This window comes from Equus quagga, chromosome 1 (genome assembly GCF_021613505.1).
Source record: "Equus quagga isolate Etosha38 chromosome 1, UCLA_HA_Equagga_1.0, whole genome shotgun sequence".
In the NCBI taxonomy this organism is placed as follows: Eukaryota; Metazoa; Chordata; class Mammalia; order Perissodactyla; family Equidae; genus Equus; species Equus quagga.
In genome coordinates this window covers 137,234,913-137,250,918 of record NC_060267.1, presented here as the reverse complement: position 1 = coordinate 137,250,918, position 16,006 = coordinate 137,234,913, and the positions used below count along the sequence as shown (strand labels likewise).

The 16,006-nt window shown below is 57.0% G+C and overlaps 2 protein-coding genes across 11 annotated transcripts; both read right to left on the bottom strand.

Annotated features, from left to right (window-relative positions):
- Positions 1-2,560: 2,560 nt before the first annotated feature.
- Positions 2,561-3,316, bottom strand: TMEM89 (transmembrane protein 89). The gene is made up of 2 exons (XM_046637896.1): positions 3,155-3,316; positions 2,561-2,746 (listed from the first exon to the last, which is right to left on the bottom strand). Exons 1-2 carry the CDS (start codon positions 3,314-3,316, stop codon positions 2,561-2,563), a joined length of 348 nt encoding a protein of 115 aa, XP_046493852.1.
- Positions 3,317-5,163: 1,847 nt separating this feature from the next.
- SLC26A6 (solute carrier family 26 member 6) lies at positions 5,164-15,326 on the bottom strand. 10 transcript variants are annotated; one of them, XM_046671983.1, is made up of 22 exons: positions 15,179-15,285; positions 13,993-14,032; positions 13,247-13,405; positions 13,026-13,165; positions 12,696-12,806; positions 11,991-12,154; positions 11,603-11,767; positions 11,373-11,525; positions 10,942-11,024; positions 10,711-10,858; positions 10,324-10,437; positions 9,798-9,875; positions 9,363-9,458; positions 9,165-9,271; positions 8,931-9,000; positions 7,834-7,926; positions 7,623-7,745; positions 7,290-7,382; positions 6,342-6,521; positions 6,072-6,126; positions 5,661-5,797; positions 5,164-5,428 (listed from the first exon to the last, which is right to left on the bottom strand). In XM_046671983.1, exons 3-22 carry the CDS (start codon positions 13,363-13,365, stop codon positions 5,414-5,416), a joined length of 2,244 nt encoding a protein of 747 aa, XP_046527939.1. In that variant the 5' UTR covers positions 13,366-13,405; positions 13,993-14,032; positions 15,179-15,285; the 3' UTR covers positions 5,164-5,413. The 10 variants fall into 10 exon arrangements, with proteins under 10 accessions (XP_046527939.1, XP_046527923.1, XP_046527913.1 ...); XM_046671967.1 differs by lacking the exon at positions 13,993-14,032 and adding an exon at positions 14,090-14,163 and having other exon boundaries at positions 15,179-15,265; XM_046671957.1 differs by lacking the exon at positions 15,179-15,285 and adding an exon at positions 14,511-15,158.
- Positions 15,327-16,006: the final 680 nt, after the last annotated feature.

Sequence of the window (16,006 nt, the reverse complement as noted above, 5' to 3'; positions counted from 1 at the left end):
CCAGCTGTTGACAGAATGTAGATCCTAGTGGCCGCAGGAGTGAGTTTCCTGTTTTCTCACTGGCTATCACCTGAGGGTCATTCCTAGCTTCTAGAGGCAAACAAAATGCCTTGGATCCTTGGATGGTGGAAGATCCCTTCCACCATCTTCAAAGCCAGCAGCAGAGAATCAAGTGACTTTCACACTTTGAATCTGACCAACTCTTCTGCCCTCCTCATCCACTTTTAAGAGTTCATGTGATTACATTGGGCCCACCAAAATAATCCATAATAATCTTAAATTCTTTAACCTTAATCCTATCTGCAAAGTTATTTTTGCCATGTACTGTACCATATTCACAGATTCCACGGACATCTTGAGAGGCCATTATTCTCCCCACCACACCCTCCCTAGGAGGCACCAACTCCTGCCCCTACCAGCCTGCTCCCTCTTGCTCTCCAGAGTGCCTTCTTTCCCCTGGAATCCTGACCACATTATAGTTCCTAGAACAGGTAAAGGTCTGTCCTCCCACCAGACCCATGTATGCACCCTTGTCCTTCTGACTGGAGCACTCTCCCCCTTCTGTAGTCACCCCACTCATCCTTCAGGTCCCAGCAGTCAGCCCACCTCTCTGCAGAGCAATGGCCTTTTTGAGTCTATTTCACCACCACCACCCTCTCCTATTTGTGAGTGGGTGAGGGAGGAGCCAGTTCTGTTCTGTATATCAGCTGATCCTGGCATCAACAATAGGTTAGCAAACAGTAGGTGTTCACTGAAACTTGTAGATTGTAGAAGTAGGCCTAACAAGGGGCTGATGAAGCTCAAACTTCAACACCCTTCATTTCTAGGCCTTGGGAGGAGCCCCAGTAGTGTATTCATAGGATCAAGTATTTTTGGAAAACTTGCAAAACTAAGATACTCTAACTGTATTCAGTGAGTACCTCTGTCCTTTCCCACTCAGACTCCCCTCCATCCCACCTCCTCTCAGGCAGGGGACATCAGAGAAGCTGTGACATTTTTGAGGTCCAGCCAAGAGGAAGGTAGGTTGGGGACTGTCCCAGGTTGGTTTCTCTGGGAAGCAGAATCCAAGACGGAGATCAGGATCTTTACCAGGGAATCTTTTAAGCTCAGCATCTGAGGTAGGGAGGGAAAGGGTTGGGCTGAGGGAGAAAACTAGCTGTGACGGGGCTCTTTACTGCTGAGGTAGACCCATCTGCTGGCTGCCTTCTTGGTGGCTGGCAGCAGCAGGCCTTCCTTGAAGGGGAACCCAGGCAGCATATCTCCAAGTGTACCCCAGGGACACACTTGGTTTGGGTGTAGAGGGCCTTATTTATGTGGCTTGCTCCACTCCTCTGTATGGTTAGCTTATCGTTTCTGTCCTGGTGTAGGAATGGCTTCCAGAAACCTCCGGTCAGGATAGAAGTGCAAGGTCCTCTTGCCCAGTGCTGGAAAAATTGTGGGCCATGGAGAGAAAACAAGATTTGAAATGTGTGGAGCCAGAAGCTTAGCTGTGGAAAATTCTTCCAAATCATATGCGTACTATATGAAAGAAAGTTGATGAGTTTCCTAAATTTGAAAACAATCCAGACCACTTATGTGACACCATCAATAACAGGTTACGAGAGAAATAAATTTTCTAAACTATCACTAATTAAAACACAAATTTCAATCAACCATGTTAGAAGGGAGACTGAATTGCCTTCCTATTCTCTGTATGGAAAATATTTCCCCCCAAATTACAAAATCCTTGTCCTATGCAAAGGTGATCAGAGTGAGCAGCCTGAAAATACAGGGGAAAACATATTACAGAAATGTGTCAGGAAGTCACCACAAATGTTATTGTTCTGGATTTTGCATTGTATCGTCAGCTTTTTAGCATTTGTGATTTGTCATGATTTCTTTTCTCATTATTTTAATTTACTTCTATTTCTGTTTTTGAATTCATAACATTATATTCTTTTTCAAAAACAGAGACCTTAAAAATGCAGAGGCCTCAGTACCCACTCAAACTGACGTGCCTATGGTAGAACGAAGGGAGGAGGTGGGTAAGGGCCTCCCCTTTGGGGAGGTTCAGCCCTCACTTTACTTCCAGGGCCTGAGAACAAGGGCCACTCAGGTGCCAGGGAGTGTTCGAGACTGCCACAAAGATGAAGGCAGCCAGGGCTCCCCCTCCAGCCCCTACTCCCAGCTCAGGCTGCAGCCCCAACCAGAAGCCCTAGTGGTTCAGCCAAGTTATCACCCCTGGGCAGCCCTCCCCAGATCATCTAAGTCTGCCCTGATAGTCAAGTCTTCTCCCACCACAGTGGAGACTCCTGAGGAGCAATTGTATTTGTGGGTGGGATACTTAGGGAGGAGTCAGTTGGTGGGGGCAATGGAGCAGTGTGAGCCAGCCTGGGCAAAACCTGCCCATCCATCTGGGGCACTGAGGCCTCAACAAGTCTGCTGGCTGTAAAAACAGAAAGGGGAAACAGGGTCCAGGCAGGCCTGGAGAGAAAAGACACACACAGTCCCAAGCCTGGCCCAGAGCCTCAGGCCACCCCTACCCTGACTGGCTATGAGGCAAAGAGAGGCATATGTTAGGTCACCCACTCTCGGTGGGAGTCCCCTTTATTTGGGTTCGCTGCTGGGTGGCTAGAGACTGCAGGTGGCCCTCGATGTGAACCAGGAGGGCATCCAGCACGTGCAGGACACCGAGGAGTAGGGTGCGGTCTGAGATCGGGGTCCGCTGTTTCCAGAGTCCAGGGGGGTCAGTGGTCACCTGTGGATGCTGAGGATAGGACCAAGAGGCAGGTGTGAGAGCAGAGGGATGGGACGGAGGTGTGGTAAGGGGCAGTAATGGAGCCAGGGGGATGGGGGATGGGGGACTTAGGGTGATAGAGGATCCCTGAGGGTCTGTTGAGGGCCAGGGTGGTCATGAGGACCAGGTAAGCTGGGTGAGGAATAGGGATATTAAAGAGGGACAGATGGGAGCAGGGTACTGGCTGTGGGGAATGGCTAGGGGCTGACAGGTGTGGACAGATGAATGGACCATGGGGTGTGAGCAGTGAGGAAAGGGGCAGCAGGAGGCCCACAAGGCATGGGTAGGCTGATTGGGGAAGGTTGGGTGGAGGATAGGAGCTCATTGGGTCTGAGTGGAGGTAGGACACTGGGGGGGACAGAGCGGTGCTGTGCTCACCTCAAACTTAGTGGCCCGTAAACGCCATCGCCGCTGCACCACATGGGCAATCATCAGCATCATGGTAGTGGTGGCTGTGACCCCAGCCACAGGGTAGACGTAGTTCTCCCCCAGGCCCATCAAATGGCCAGGACAGCCCAGGCTTTCTCTGCAACTCTCCATGCTGTCTGGTTGGCATCCCCAGGGCTGTAAGTCCAGCCCCACCTGGTACCACAGGGGCCGTGACCAGGTGTGGGTTGGGGCAGGCATGGCCAGCAGGAGTAGCACTAGCAGGAAGGACCGTGCGAGCAGCATGGCTGTGGCAAGTGCCAGCGGAACCTGGGCACCTGGCAACAGACAAACGCCCCTCCCCCACAGGCAGGCCAGACTAGAGGCAGGAGGTTCCAGCTGGCCCCATGGCCTTTCATGGGGGAAGCATGAGCAGAAAACATGGGGCATGGGGTTCCAGGGCTGAGGAGGATGGCAGGCTTGGGGCCCAGGACTAAAGGAGTGCCTCCTTTACCCCCTCCCTCCTCCTCACCTAACATCCAATCCCTACAATTCTAACATCCCACAGCCTCTAACACTGCTCTCCAGCTCAGAGCTGCTCGCTGGTCCCCTACGCCCAGCCTACCCGACAGTCCACATCACCGCAGTGAGTGCTCAAAAACGGGGGGCCCCTCACGCTCCGAATAAAGTCCAAAGGCTCAGCATGCTTTGGTCTCCCCTCCTGCCTCATGCAGGCCTCGCTAGTGTTGCTGAACACACCTGCTGTTCCCCACACCAGGAGCGCTGTCCTCCACTCATAGAGACACTTCTCATGGCTGGAGCTTCAGTAGAAGTGTCACCTGCTCCCTGAGCCTCCCTCCCAGGACCATCTGGGGCGACACAGTCCTTTCTCTCCCATGTGACTCTGTTTTATTTTCTTCGAAGCATTTCTAAGTATCTGCAATCTCTTGTTCGAGGTCGGCCTTCCATTCCAGCACATACGCTTCACTCAACCAATATTTACCAAGCACCGCCACGTGCCAGGCACCTCCTGGTGCCAGGACACGGCATGACAGAATAGACAAAGAGCCATGACTTCCTGGGCTGAGGTTCTGGGGGTAGAGGGTGGACAAAGATTTGTAAACACAGTGCAGGGCCACAATAAAGACAGCTGAGCAAGGGGTGCCTCAGTGACTTGGAGGGTAGGGCAGCCTCTGTCCACTCACCCAGCAGAGCCTAGCACCTGGTCAGCTGGTAGACGGCAAAGCTCACCCGTTTTGAGCAAGTGACACGGGCCCAGCACTGATGCAAGCATTTCATGGCATTTACTCATGGCACGGAACAACCCACGAGGTGGATCCTATTACCATTCATGCTCTGCTGATGAGACCTTGAGGCCCAGGAAGATTCTAGTGCCCCCACCCTCACCCCAAGCACTCAGAGTATCAGCTGGCTCGAAGGCCCACTGCTGCCCACTGGGCCACAGGCCCAGATGTTGGCATTTTATGGTAGAAATCAACACATGCTTCTTGGCCCACAGTGACCTGCAAAGCCCAGTGATCTAATTATACGAACTGGCATTTTCCCAAGTAAATCAATCATGCACACTCTTATTTCTAAATGCAGACCAGCAGCACCTGTGAACACCTGCCCCTCCTCAACTGGTTACTCGGGTGTTCACATTACACCCTCCAGGGCTACCTGGTGGCACCCAGTGCCTTGCTTGTTATCAAGTGCCCCTGAGAACAGATGATTCCTGAGAAGCAGCTCTGATTCCAACTGTTTTACAGCTGAGGACACAGGTGCCGAGGGCTGTGTGTGGCCGGGGAGAAACTTCAACCTGTATGCCCCGATTCTGGGCCTGGCCCCACAGCTCGCCCTCCTGTTCTATACTCTCCCTCCTGACCCTGCCCTCCCCAAACCTCCCCTACAACTTCTGATTCCAGTCCCCAACGTGGGCCATAAGAAGAGTCAGGAGCCAGGACTGTGGACCCACCTCCTACCCCCACCAAGCCTCCACCAAGCCACAGCAGAGCCTGGTGTTGGGCAAACAAATCTTTATTCCTGAGGCTGCAAACACACATGCTCCCCTGACCTGGCCAGTGCTGGCCGACTCCAGTGCCCCATCACACTGAACGCGGAGTCCCAGGACCTCCATCCCTGAGTTATGTATGTGTATACGGAGGGTACTCCTGGGTGACAGCTGGAGGCAGCCTAGGGGTCAGGGGGTTCTCATGGGTGCCACGTCACAATCTCCAGAGGTAGGCAGTCTCAGGTAGGGTGGCAGCACGGTCAGAGTTGGGTAACCTGAGCAGGCCAAGGAGGAGAAGCGCCAGTCAGTTTGCAAAGGACGCATACCACCCCCTCCCCCAGGAGAGCAACCTCTGCCCCCAGGAGCAGCTTTATCTAAAGGCAGGAGGGGAAGGCAGTGGGTCCACTGGAGGCAGAGCCATCTAGGAAGTGTGGACTTCCTGGAGTTGGGGTCAGGGGTGGGGACAAGCAGTAGATAAAGAGTTTAGCGGTCCAGAGGTCAGCTCACCGAAACAGGGCTGACGGGACCAGACCTTGGGTGTTGGAGGGCAAAGACGACAGCATCGTGGACAGAGGCAAAGAGATGCTGCTTAGTGATAGATGCATCGAAGAAGTGCCCAGCCTCAAGCTGTGTGACCACAGGGGCTGTAGGCAAGAAGCAGGTCTCCCCTGACTCACAGAACCACCAAGAACCCCAACCCCCAATCACCAGCAGAATGCCCTGACCCATGTCACCTGTGACCTCCACCCCTGAGGTTACAGCTAAACCCCTAGTCACCCTTGACCCTTCACCTTGCCTCCCAGGATACCTCTGACTTCCAGTTTCAGAGACTTTTACCTTGTGCTGCCTGGCAGACTCCTTGACTGGAAGAGCCCCACCCCCTTCCCGGACCATTCCTGCCATCCCCACCCCACGCACTGTGGCAGGCGGCCATGTACACCTCCACCTCGATCTCCCGGAAGTCACGGAAAATCTGCAGCAGAAAAAGGGGGCCAGATTCAGAGGGAGGCTCAGGCTCCAAGGGAGGATTCAGGAAGGCTGCAGGGAGGGAGTTTAGAGGGGGAGCTCAGAGAGTCTGGGGGTTGGAAGGCTCAGAGGGCTCTTGGAGCTAGTTATGGGGGCAGAGTGCAGGCTTGAGGGGCCTCGTCCTCCCCCAGGGCTCTTCCTAGGTATACCCCAGCCTCTTACATTCTTCAGGCTCTTGAGGCACACAGTGTCCACGAAGGAGAGGGCACCCAGGTCCAGGACAAGGCTGTGGAAATCCGGCTGAGGCAGGCCCAGGGCCTTCAGTGTGGACCCATCTGGGGCCTTGGCATCTTCTTGACCGCTGGCTGCTGTATCCTCTAGTTCCTTCCCTGCGCTCACCTGCTATGGAGCCAGACACACTGCAAGGGCCGCCCACAAGAAGATGAAGGCAGGGAACACGCACAGACAGGCAGGGTCACATAAGGTCAGATGTGGGAGCATGCATGTAAACACCCAGATATATGGGGCTTGCAAGGGACACATGAGGACTTGGACATGGGGATTTCCTCTATGCAAAGACAGGAGGAACTCATGGGGACACACAGGAGAGGACGCCTAGACTCAAGTAGCACACACAGACCAAGCATATACTGCTCTATTACCTCCTGGGCCCAGGCTTAATAGGGACACTTAAGAAGGGAGGCCACTGGGAGACTGTACCTCATCCTCAGTCAGCCAGGATGGAGTGGATAGGGGGCCCAAGGATGGACCAGAAGAGACACATGCACATATGTGTACACTCAGACACCTCGGCCCCCTGCCTAGGTCTCTAACTGAGTGTGGCGTTCCCTTTTTGGACCCCACATTTTTTCCCCACGCCCTCAATCCCTTCCCTCTATCCATGAGCACAGACGGTAGGGTCTTGCAGACTCTGTAAATTCAAGGTCTTCATGTGGGCCTCAGATTACAGACAAGAGAGCCACAAGCAGAATTCCATGGCATACTCTAGAGATCTCCCCAGAGTATCTTATCCATCACCCATTCCTCCTGCTATTGGCACAACCACCTTGAATGCACAACTCGAAGGTCCACAGCTTTCCTCATGGGACATGTGTGAGCACCCTCATCTCTGCAGCTCATGGCTGACCCCTCTCCCACCTCCAGCCTCACCTTGGCCTTGGAGCCCTCCATGTTGTTGCTCTCGATGTCTCTGATGCTGGTGTTGGCATTGATGGAAACGGAAGTGCCCTTGGAGGCAGCAGCCTAGGCCAGGGAAGAGAGGAGACAGGGATCGTGATGGGTTCACACCGTCGCTGCCTTGGCGGGATGGGAGAAAAATAAAATTCCACCCAGAGCCCTGACCAGCCAGGGGAGTAAAGCAGGGTCCTAGGGGGCATCAGGGAGAAAGGAGGAGGAATGAAGAATGCGGGTGAGAAGTCAGGAGCCCAGGAGGTTGGGAGAAAGGCTGCGTCGGGTGAGCAGCAGGACAGACGCAGGAGTCACCGGCTCAAGGGGCCCTGCCTGTCTCTGGAGCTTCTCCTCCTTCAGCAGTCGCTTCAGCTTTAGCTCCTTCTTCTTGAGCAGCTTCTTCTTCCGGGAGATGAGGCGGTCGACGTCTACACCACACTAGAGGTGAATATCAGGGAAGGGGATGTGGACACTCTGTGGAAGTGAGGGACCCTCTGACACTCACCCTGGGGACCCCAAGCCTCACCTTCTGCTTCAACGTGTCACTGTAGAGTTCAGCGTTGGCAAAGTACACAGTGGCTGAGGAGCGGAAGACCTTCACGCCTGGGACCTCCCTGGCCTGGGGGTGGGTCAGGGTTGGGGTGGCTGAGCCCTCCTCTCTCCTGGCTGCCTTTCCTCCCCCATGTGCCCCAGCACCCACTGCCCCCCACCCCTCTGCTCCCCAGCCAGCATGGGCCCAGCCTGTGGCCCGTGCCCTCCCAGAAGCTTGGGCCACAGGCCTGGTGGTGTCATCCTGAGTCCTCATCCTGCTCCTTCCCTCTGCCCAGGTCCTTGGCCAGGACTGTCAGGGCTTCCTCCAGGGCATCCTGCACCTCTCCCTCCCCATCTCCCCTGCCCTTCTGCCAATATCCAGGCCAGGGTTCAGTGGCTCTCAGGCCTCCTCTTGGGTCTCCTATTCCTGCCCTGTGGTCTATTTTCTGCATGCAGATAGAGAGACCCTCCTTAGCTGCCATCCCAACCAAGCCTTCCCCAGCTCCCACCCCATTCAGAGCACTGCCCAGGTCTCTGCTCAGCATTTGGGCCTGCACGATGTGTTCCCTCCTCCCTTTCCATCCAGCTGAGCTGCTCCCCCTCATGTCCTCCCCTTACTCTGCCTAATCATACTGTGCTCAGCCTTCAAGTTTCCATGTCAGGGGGAATGGGCTTGTTTTATTCCAGAGCCCCACCTATTTTTACCAGCACTTGGCATGAGACTTCTCAGGAGGTAAATGACAGAGATCCAGTAATTCCACTGATAAATCTGGAAACAGCCTCCCCTACAGGAATCCCTCTGGGATTCCTGACCCAGGGCTTGTCTGCAGGATGGGACTTGTACTGCTGGCTCCAAGACAGACCTGTCCCCAGGCCCCCAGGCCTATCTCTGTCCACTCTTTCTCGGGCCCCTCCTAGTCCCTTATACTCTAACTGGGGGTCATAGATCCAAATTCTTCCCTTGAAATTACAAGGACCAAAGTGCCCTCAGCCCCCAGTGTCCTTGCCAGGTGTGGAAGGGACTGATAAAAGTGCATTCTGGCTCTGTTCCACCCCACCCAGGCCTTCCTCCTGCTTAGCACCCCCACACACCTCTGAGTACTCTGCCACATCTCTGTAAATGTCCGTGTCTGGCACCTGCCCCAGGATAGAATAGTGAGGCCTGTGAAGAACAGTGAGTGTGAGGAGAGAGGGCAGAGAAAAGGACAATGAGGGGGTACTAAGGAGCCTGGGGCTGTCCTTGAGACATGGGAAACCTGGGGGAGCCAGTGTGGAATGTCACTCCCTCACCAGCTGGAATTGGGGGGACCAAAAGGGTTGACTCACAGCTGCGTACGGAACACCACAAGCAGCAGGGAGAAGGCCACCGCAGCTGCTAGGCCAAGGTCCAGGTTCAGCAGGATGGTGGCCACAAAGGTCACCAGCCAGATGAGCTAAAAACAGAAGGGCAGTGGTCAGCAGGGTCTAGAGGGGCTGTTGGAGCTGAAGGCCCCAATCCCACCCCTGGGATCCCAAGCCTCTCACCAGATCCATTCGATTTGCCTTCCAGAGGGAGCATATGTCTGTGAACTGCATCAACATGCCCTTCAAGTTCACGATAATGGCGGCTGCCAGGACTGCCTGCCATGGGGACAGTGTCACCAGGGGCTGCTGAGAGCTGCCCAGATACTGACAACCCCAGCCACCTGGGCATGAACAAGACTGACCCCAAGCACCTGGGCATAACCCTAAATGACGCTAACCACCACCCGGCCCGTGAACCTAACAACTTGGATCTGACTCTGAAAGGTCCTAACCCCTGACTCTCAACTCCAAATCTCACCCCAAAGGTCTCAACCTTGAAAAATGGCATGACCTTGTATCCCTGCCCCTCACCTGGGATGTGACTGACTGATCTGAGCCCCTGGCCTGGCCAAGGCCCTCAAACCCAGCTGGGTAGGGGTGGAGGTGGGGGCTCACCTTAGGCAGGTCTTGGAAGAGTTCCCCAAGTTTGACAATGATAATGAGGATGAAGAGGGAGGAGACAGCTCCAGCTACCTGCGGGGTGGGAGTGAGCAGGAGGCAGGAGTGAGCAGGAGGGTAGCAGAGTAGGAGTAGGGGAAGAGAGTGGGGGAGCAGGGGAAGGGAGTGGGGGGGTGGGGCCAGAGTAGGGGTTGGGGGTAAAGTGGAGGGAGAGTGGGAGTGGAGAGTAGGGGTGGGGGTGGAGAGTAGGGGTTGGGGGAGAGTAGAGGTGGGGGAAGAGAGGAGAGGAGGGGGAGGGGAGAGTAAGGGTTGGGAGGAAAGTAGGGGAGAGTAGGGGGAGTGTGGGGAGAGTAGAGGCCAAGAGTAGGGTTGGGGCAAGAGAGTAGGGGGTGGGGGGAGAGCAGGGGGGTGGGGGGAGAGTAGGGAGGGAGCAGGGGGAGAGCAAGGGGAGGAGGGTGGGACAACCCAGGCAAAGCAGCATATGCACACACAGAAGCACACCCGCGCCCACACCTGAGCCCACCTGTGTGTTGCCCCCTGTGCTCTCTTGTACCAGGCTCCGAGACATAGAGCAACTCACAGGGAAGCACTGGAAGACGCCCCCAATAAGGTTACTGAGGCCAAGGGCCACCAGCTCCTGGTGGAGGGGAGAGCAGGTGTGAGGAGACTTCAGTGGCAGAGCCTGGTCACTCGCCAAGCAACTGTGTCTAGGCCTAGGCATCCCCAACCTTCACCCCCACTGCATAGCCCTCAAGGACTTGGCTGTTGTCCTGTGTCCTGCTCCCCCATCCTCAGTCCCCCACATGGCCCACCACATCTGTTTGCTGCTTCCTTGTGTCCCACCTGATACTCCATCCCCCTCAGACCTCCTCCACTGCCTGCTAACTGTCCCGCATCCCGTCCTCCAGACCTGGTTGCTGTCCACCCTGTAGCCATGCCTCAGTGCGAAGATCTTCCCCAGCGAGATGGCAATGGCGAACCCAACCACAGCGATGGCGAAGGCATTTCCCACAAGTTTTGCGAACAGCTGGGAGTTGGGGGCCACTGGGGGTATCAGCCTGTGAGGGGCATCTGTGAGGCCAAAGGAAGGTGCTGACCCTGGCCACCCAAGCTCCCTGACCTGACAGGGGCCAGAGCTCACCCTGCAGGGATGTCACCCACGACATCCACTCCAAATCTGTGCTTCAGGCCCACGCCGTAGGAGATGCCTGTGGCCCCGATGAGCTGGGAGGAGAGGACAGAGTCAGAGGAGGGAGGTGCTGGCACCACTGTCAAGGGGGATGGAGAAACCACTTTGGGGGTGAAGGGGGAGGCTTAAAGCAAAACCTTCAGAGGGACAAGCTAGCAACAGGATGAGACAGACGCCACCATTTTGGGAAAAGAGAGATGCTGTCTCTCAGGGGCAGGAAGATATTAACTCAGGAGCTTTCCGCTGTGGTCCGCCCAGTCCCCAGGAACTCTCACCAGTGCTCATGCCAGCTAGTCTTTAAATGCCTGGGGGATGCCCGTATGGCAGGAATATATCCCCACTTGCCCTTCTCCCCTGTCCCCTGCCCCCCCCAGAATCCGAACCGTGAGCAGTTCCCTGGGGATCGGCAGGGGCAGATGTCGCTGCAGCTTGTCATTCAGTAGCTTCAGCACCACAAGCACTACCCCTGCCACAAGTGCGGTGACCATGGTGCCAACCACGCTCTGGGGCAGCTTCCAGCAGACTTCTAGCAGTGTCTGAGGGGAGGCAGGGTCACAGCCAGCACTCAAGCTCATGGGCACACCCACCTGTCCCTCCTCCCACCTTCACTCACATAGATGATGGACAGTGGCCCAGAGCGGCTGCTCAATTGGAGGCCAAACACATACTTGAGCTGCGAGATGAAAACCTGCACAGATGCAGCTGTGGTATAGCCACGGACCAGAGGTTCTGACAGGTAGGTGACCACGAAGCCGAAGTGGACCAGGCCAAGCCCCACCTGTGGGGTGGCCAGGGGCAATCAGGGGAGGTGGGGGTCCTAGGGGTGGCTGGGGCATAGCCCAGGGCAGGTAAGATCAGAGAGGGATGAGTCAACAGCCAGAGTGATGAGGAGGAGGATGGTGATGGTCAGACACTCAGAGGAACTGACAGACGGGGGTTGGGGGGATGGGTTCAGCAGTGGGGCAGGTAGTAGGGGGACAGTACTCCTGACTGCTCTGTACCTGGAAAAGGCCAACTAGGACACTGAGTGCGGAGGCCAGCTGCACCCGGGCAGCATCTCTGGCCGTCTCATTGACTGTGGAGTTCAAGTCCTGAAGGAAGTCCTCATCTGGGGCCAGGGATTCTGTCACACTGCCCACCATCACAGACATGACAGCAAAAGTGCCTACAGGGACAGGTCAGGGCAGGTCTGAACGGGAGAGGACACTGTCCTGCCCTGGAGCCCTGGTCTTAAGGGAGAAGACAGACATCCAGTTCTAGACAAATATCCTCAGACTGTGCTGTGCAAATAGTGGCAGTGCTGGCAGTCACGTATGAACCCTGAGCTCAAGGGCTCTTGAGGGTGACTAGAAATGTGGGCCCCGCACATCTACCCTGCCCACCTATGCCCACTGGCTCAGAACCGCTCCCCTTGTGAAAGGTGGAATGAGGAGGGGGCACAGCCCGCCAAAGGTTATCAGGCCTGTGCCAAGTTCTGAGCCCCCAACATCCGCCCGGAGCCAGGGCCTCTAGGTCACCTGACTGCGTGGTCCCATGGTCAAAGGCCTACTCCTGCATGGGAATGACCCTTGGGCCAGTCTTCCAGCAGCCCAGCACCAATGCTGCTCTCTTCCCTAAGTTCCCTTGTTCTGCTCAGCCCGCCCTCAATCTGTCCTCCATGAGGGAGGTGGGCATCCTCCAGCAAGGCTGGGCCTGGCTCCACTCACCCACAGAGATGTGCCGGGAAGTGCCAAACAGGAAGTAGATAAAGACAGGGTAGAAGGAGCTGTAGAGGCCAAACACGGGGGGCAGTCCAGCCAGGAGGGCATAGGCTAGGCCTGGAGGTAGAATGGTGGCAATGTAGGCTAAGGGGCCAGGGCCTTGAAAGGATGAGGGAATCCCAGCCCTAGGTCATAGGCCACAGTTGCAGAGGCAGGGGTCATGACTTCAGGTTTGGGGGCAGCCACAGATCACAGGGCTTCTAGGCCAGGGCCTTAAAGGGTCGAGGTCACCAGGCAATGGTTGAGGGTACAGCCTCCAGATGACAGGTGGCTTACCCTGTGGTAGCTGCATAATGGCCACACTTAGGCCAGACAACAGGTCACCCAGGAGCCAGTCACGCACAGGATACCGGGGTAGCCAAGCCAAAACAGGGAGGTATTGGAGCAGAAGTGCTCGGGCCCGAGCATGGGAGCACCTGAGGACACAAGGGTAGGTATCAGGGATAGAGGCTACCTAGGTCCTGCCAGTGCCCCTAGGCCCCAACCCTCAGCCTTACTGCAACCAGGTTCGCCACTGGTGGGTCCCAGTCACTGAGCTCCAGCGCCCCAGCTCCTCCAGCTGTTTCTGGTTCAGCAGTGGCCGCTCCACCTGGTAGTCTCGCCTCCTCAGCTCCATTTCTTGTGTTGTGGACAGCAGTGCTTGTGTATCCCTCTGTCTGGGGTGGCAAGACCAGAGACACCGTCAGGGCACCCCTGGCCCAACCTCCCCCACACATCCACCTGAGACTAGAGAGTCACCACCTGACTGATATCTAGTCCCCGAGATCTAGGTAGGTCCAGCCCCCAGCTGGCTCCATGCCCACACCCAGGGCAGTGCCTGAACTTTGGCTAGTGGAAAGCGCTTGCTGGGACAAAGTCCCCCACGAAGAGGCAGCATGATGAGCACAGTCCACACTACCCAGCCCTGAGGGTTCTACCAATCCAGGTCCCAGGCTGACTGCCCCTCCCAGCCCCTTGCTCTCCCCCAGCCAATCCCCGTCCAGTCTCTGAGTCCTTATCCAGCTGCCCCATGAGCCCACTGCTGGCTGGCTGAGAGCACACGCAAGGAAGGGATCCAGCAAACTAGGGGTCCAGTTCTTCAGGCAAGGCCCTCTTCAGATGAGACCCTCCCCTCTAAGAAGGAGAGAGGTGGGGCTAATATTGCCCCTGGGCCTCCAGCCCCAGGGTCCAAGTTGTAGACAATCTCAGGCCTAATCTGGGAAAGCCAGGGGATGGCTCTCACCTGGAGAGAAAGGGGACTCACCTGGAAGGAGAGGCTTCCACCTGGAAAGGGAAGCTCCCACCTGAAATGGGGGAAGATCTCAGCTGGGAATAGATCTCAGCTAGGGGGAAGCTCTCACCTGATTCAAAATTTTTCACCAGCCAGGTAAGTTCTGTCCTGGGGAGAATCTCTGATCTGCCCAGAGGCTCCCACCTGAAGAGGGGGAAAGCTCTCGCTAGGGAATAGGAGACCTGGGAGTAAGCTGTCCTGGAAATAGATCTCACCTGGGAATGGGAGCTCTTAGAGAGGGAGCTCTTACCTGGGGGCAAGCTTTCACCCACCAGGAAAGTTCTGATCTGGAGGGTACTCTCACCTACGGGAAGCTCTGACCTGGGGAGGCTCTCACCTGGGAATAGATCTCAGAGGGAGGATCTTACCTGAAGGGAAGCTCTCCCCTGCCGGGAAAGCTTTCGCCTGTCAGGAAAGTTCTGATCTGTGAGAAGCTCTGACCTAGGGGAAGGATCCCACCCGAGGGCCAGGGCCGAGGGCCGGGAACTCACCAGGGAAGGGCCTGGGTGTCCTGGTTGGAGGAGGGAGTGGAATGGGTGCAAAGAAGAACCTTAAAGACTTTGACGTGTCCCACAGAGATCTTTGAGCCCCCTCGCCCCTCCTCCGTGAGTCACTCAGGTGTTCTTAAAGGGCTCCCTCCACCGCCCCCCCCAACCCCCCACCAGCAGGACGCGTGCTTGGAGGGCGGGGCTTGGGTCCTTGGCCCCTCCGGCTGGGAGGGCACAGCTGCCAGAAGGGCCGAAGCGCTCATTCCCGTAGGAGTGGTACAGCGGCCGGCCTCAGGCCCCGGCTATGGACTATCTTGCAGCGACCTCCCGGCCCCAACGCGCCCCACCGGCGCACCTCCTGGGCCGCGGCTCCTCCGCACGGAGCCGCCTCCCTACGGCCCCCGGCTAGCTTTCCAGCGAGGCTCGACCGGCCTTTGGCACAGCCGGCTCCCGCCCCCATCCCTCGCTGCAGTTGGGCAGCCGCCCGCAGAAAAGCGGCAAAGCGGTAAACTGAGGCGTTGTAGGCAGCCTACGCCGGCTCCAGACTTGGCGGTACCCCTTCCGAGCCAACCCAAGCCGGGCGCCTGCGCGGGGGCCAGGAGGCTGCCGGCGCCTCGCGGACACGCACGTGGACGCGGACACGGGAAACCCAGGCCGCGCCCCGCACTCACCCCGAAGCTTCCGACGGCTCCATGGCTTGACGGCTGCCAGGTGGCGGCTGCTACCACAGCTCCAGCAAGAGGCTGCTACGGGCCGAAAGGCCGAGCTGGGAAAGGGGCAAGGCCTCCGGCGCGCTCCCACAGGCCAATCCCCGGCAGGACGGGGAAGGCTTGGGCCAATCAGCGTGCTTGGTCGGGGCCTAAGAGGCGCTCTATGGGCGGGGAGAGCCTGGAGGAGGAAGATTTAACCCCTTCCTCCCCTGCGGCCTGGCTCCTGCTCCCCCTCGTGGCTCGCCTAGCCCTCCTCCCTGAGCCGGGTGGAACTGCAGAACTGGGACTAAAGACCCGCGCTGGGCTGGCCATAGCTGCGGCCCCAGGGCCCTGAGTGGGACAGGGCTGATAGCGTGTCCTGGCTTCTTGTGGAGGGTCCCCGCGGGATGGAGAGGGGAAAACCCCAAGCGGGCAGGATGCTTGGGGGCGCCGCTAGCGACCAGAGCCTTGGTTCTCCGTCGGGTATCCATGGCCTCTCATGCCTCCCACTGAGGGCGCCACCCTAAGCCTTTTTCCCTGAGACCAGGCATGTCTCTGAGACCAAAGGTGCCCCAGCTTCCCTTCAACTCTGAACACCCAGATCTGAAGTAAGGCTGGGAGTTTCCTCTCCCCTGCGTATAGCACAGCCCGGACATCATGCCTGAAGTTTTCCGCCTGAGCCACAGAGGAATACAGCGTCCCTACCAGCTCCAGGTCCTAGAGGTCGCAGGGGTCAGTGCTGTCAATGAGCTGAGGAGTTTAGCAAGGGCAGTTCCTAGAGATGGTTTGACCCCTGGTGGCAGCAAATGC

What these genes read in the sequence shown, in the direction of transcription:
- TMEM89 (XM_046637896.1), bottom strand. Translation starts at nt 3,316, where the DNA reads ATGGAGAGTTGCAGAGAAAGCCTGGGCTGTCCTGGCCATTTGATGGGC. An exon ending in TACGGGCCACTAAGTTTGAG is followed by an intron (nt 2,747 to 3,154) that starts GTGAGCACAGCA and finishes TCCTATCCTCAG; the next exon opens with CATCCACAGGTGACCACTGA.
- SLC26A6 (XM_046671927.1), bottom strand. Translation starts at nt 15,201, where the DNA reads ATGGAGCCGTCGGAAGCTTCGGG. An exon ending in GCACAGGGGGCAACACACAG is followed by an intron (nt 9,876 to 10,323) that starts GTGGGCTCAGGT and finishes CCCACCCCGCAG; the next exon opens with GTAGCTGGAGCTGTCTCCTC. An exon ending in AGGCAAATCGAATGGATCTG is followed by an intron (nt 9,272 to 9,362) that starts GTGAGAGGCTTG and finishes TTCTGTTTTTAG; the next exon opens with CTCATCTGGCTGGTGACCTT.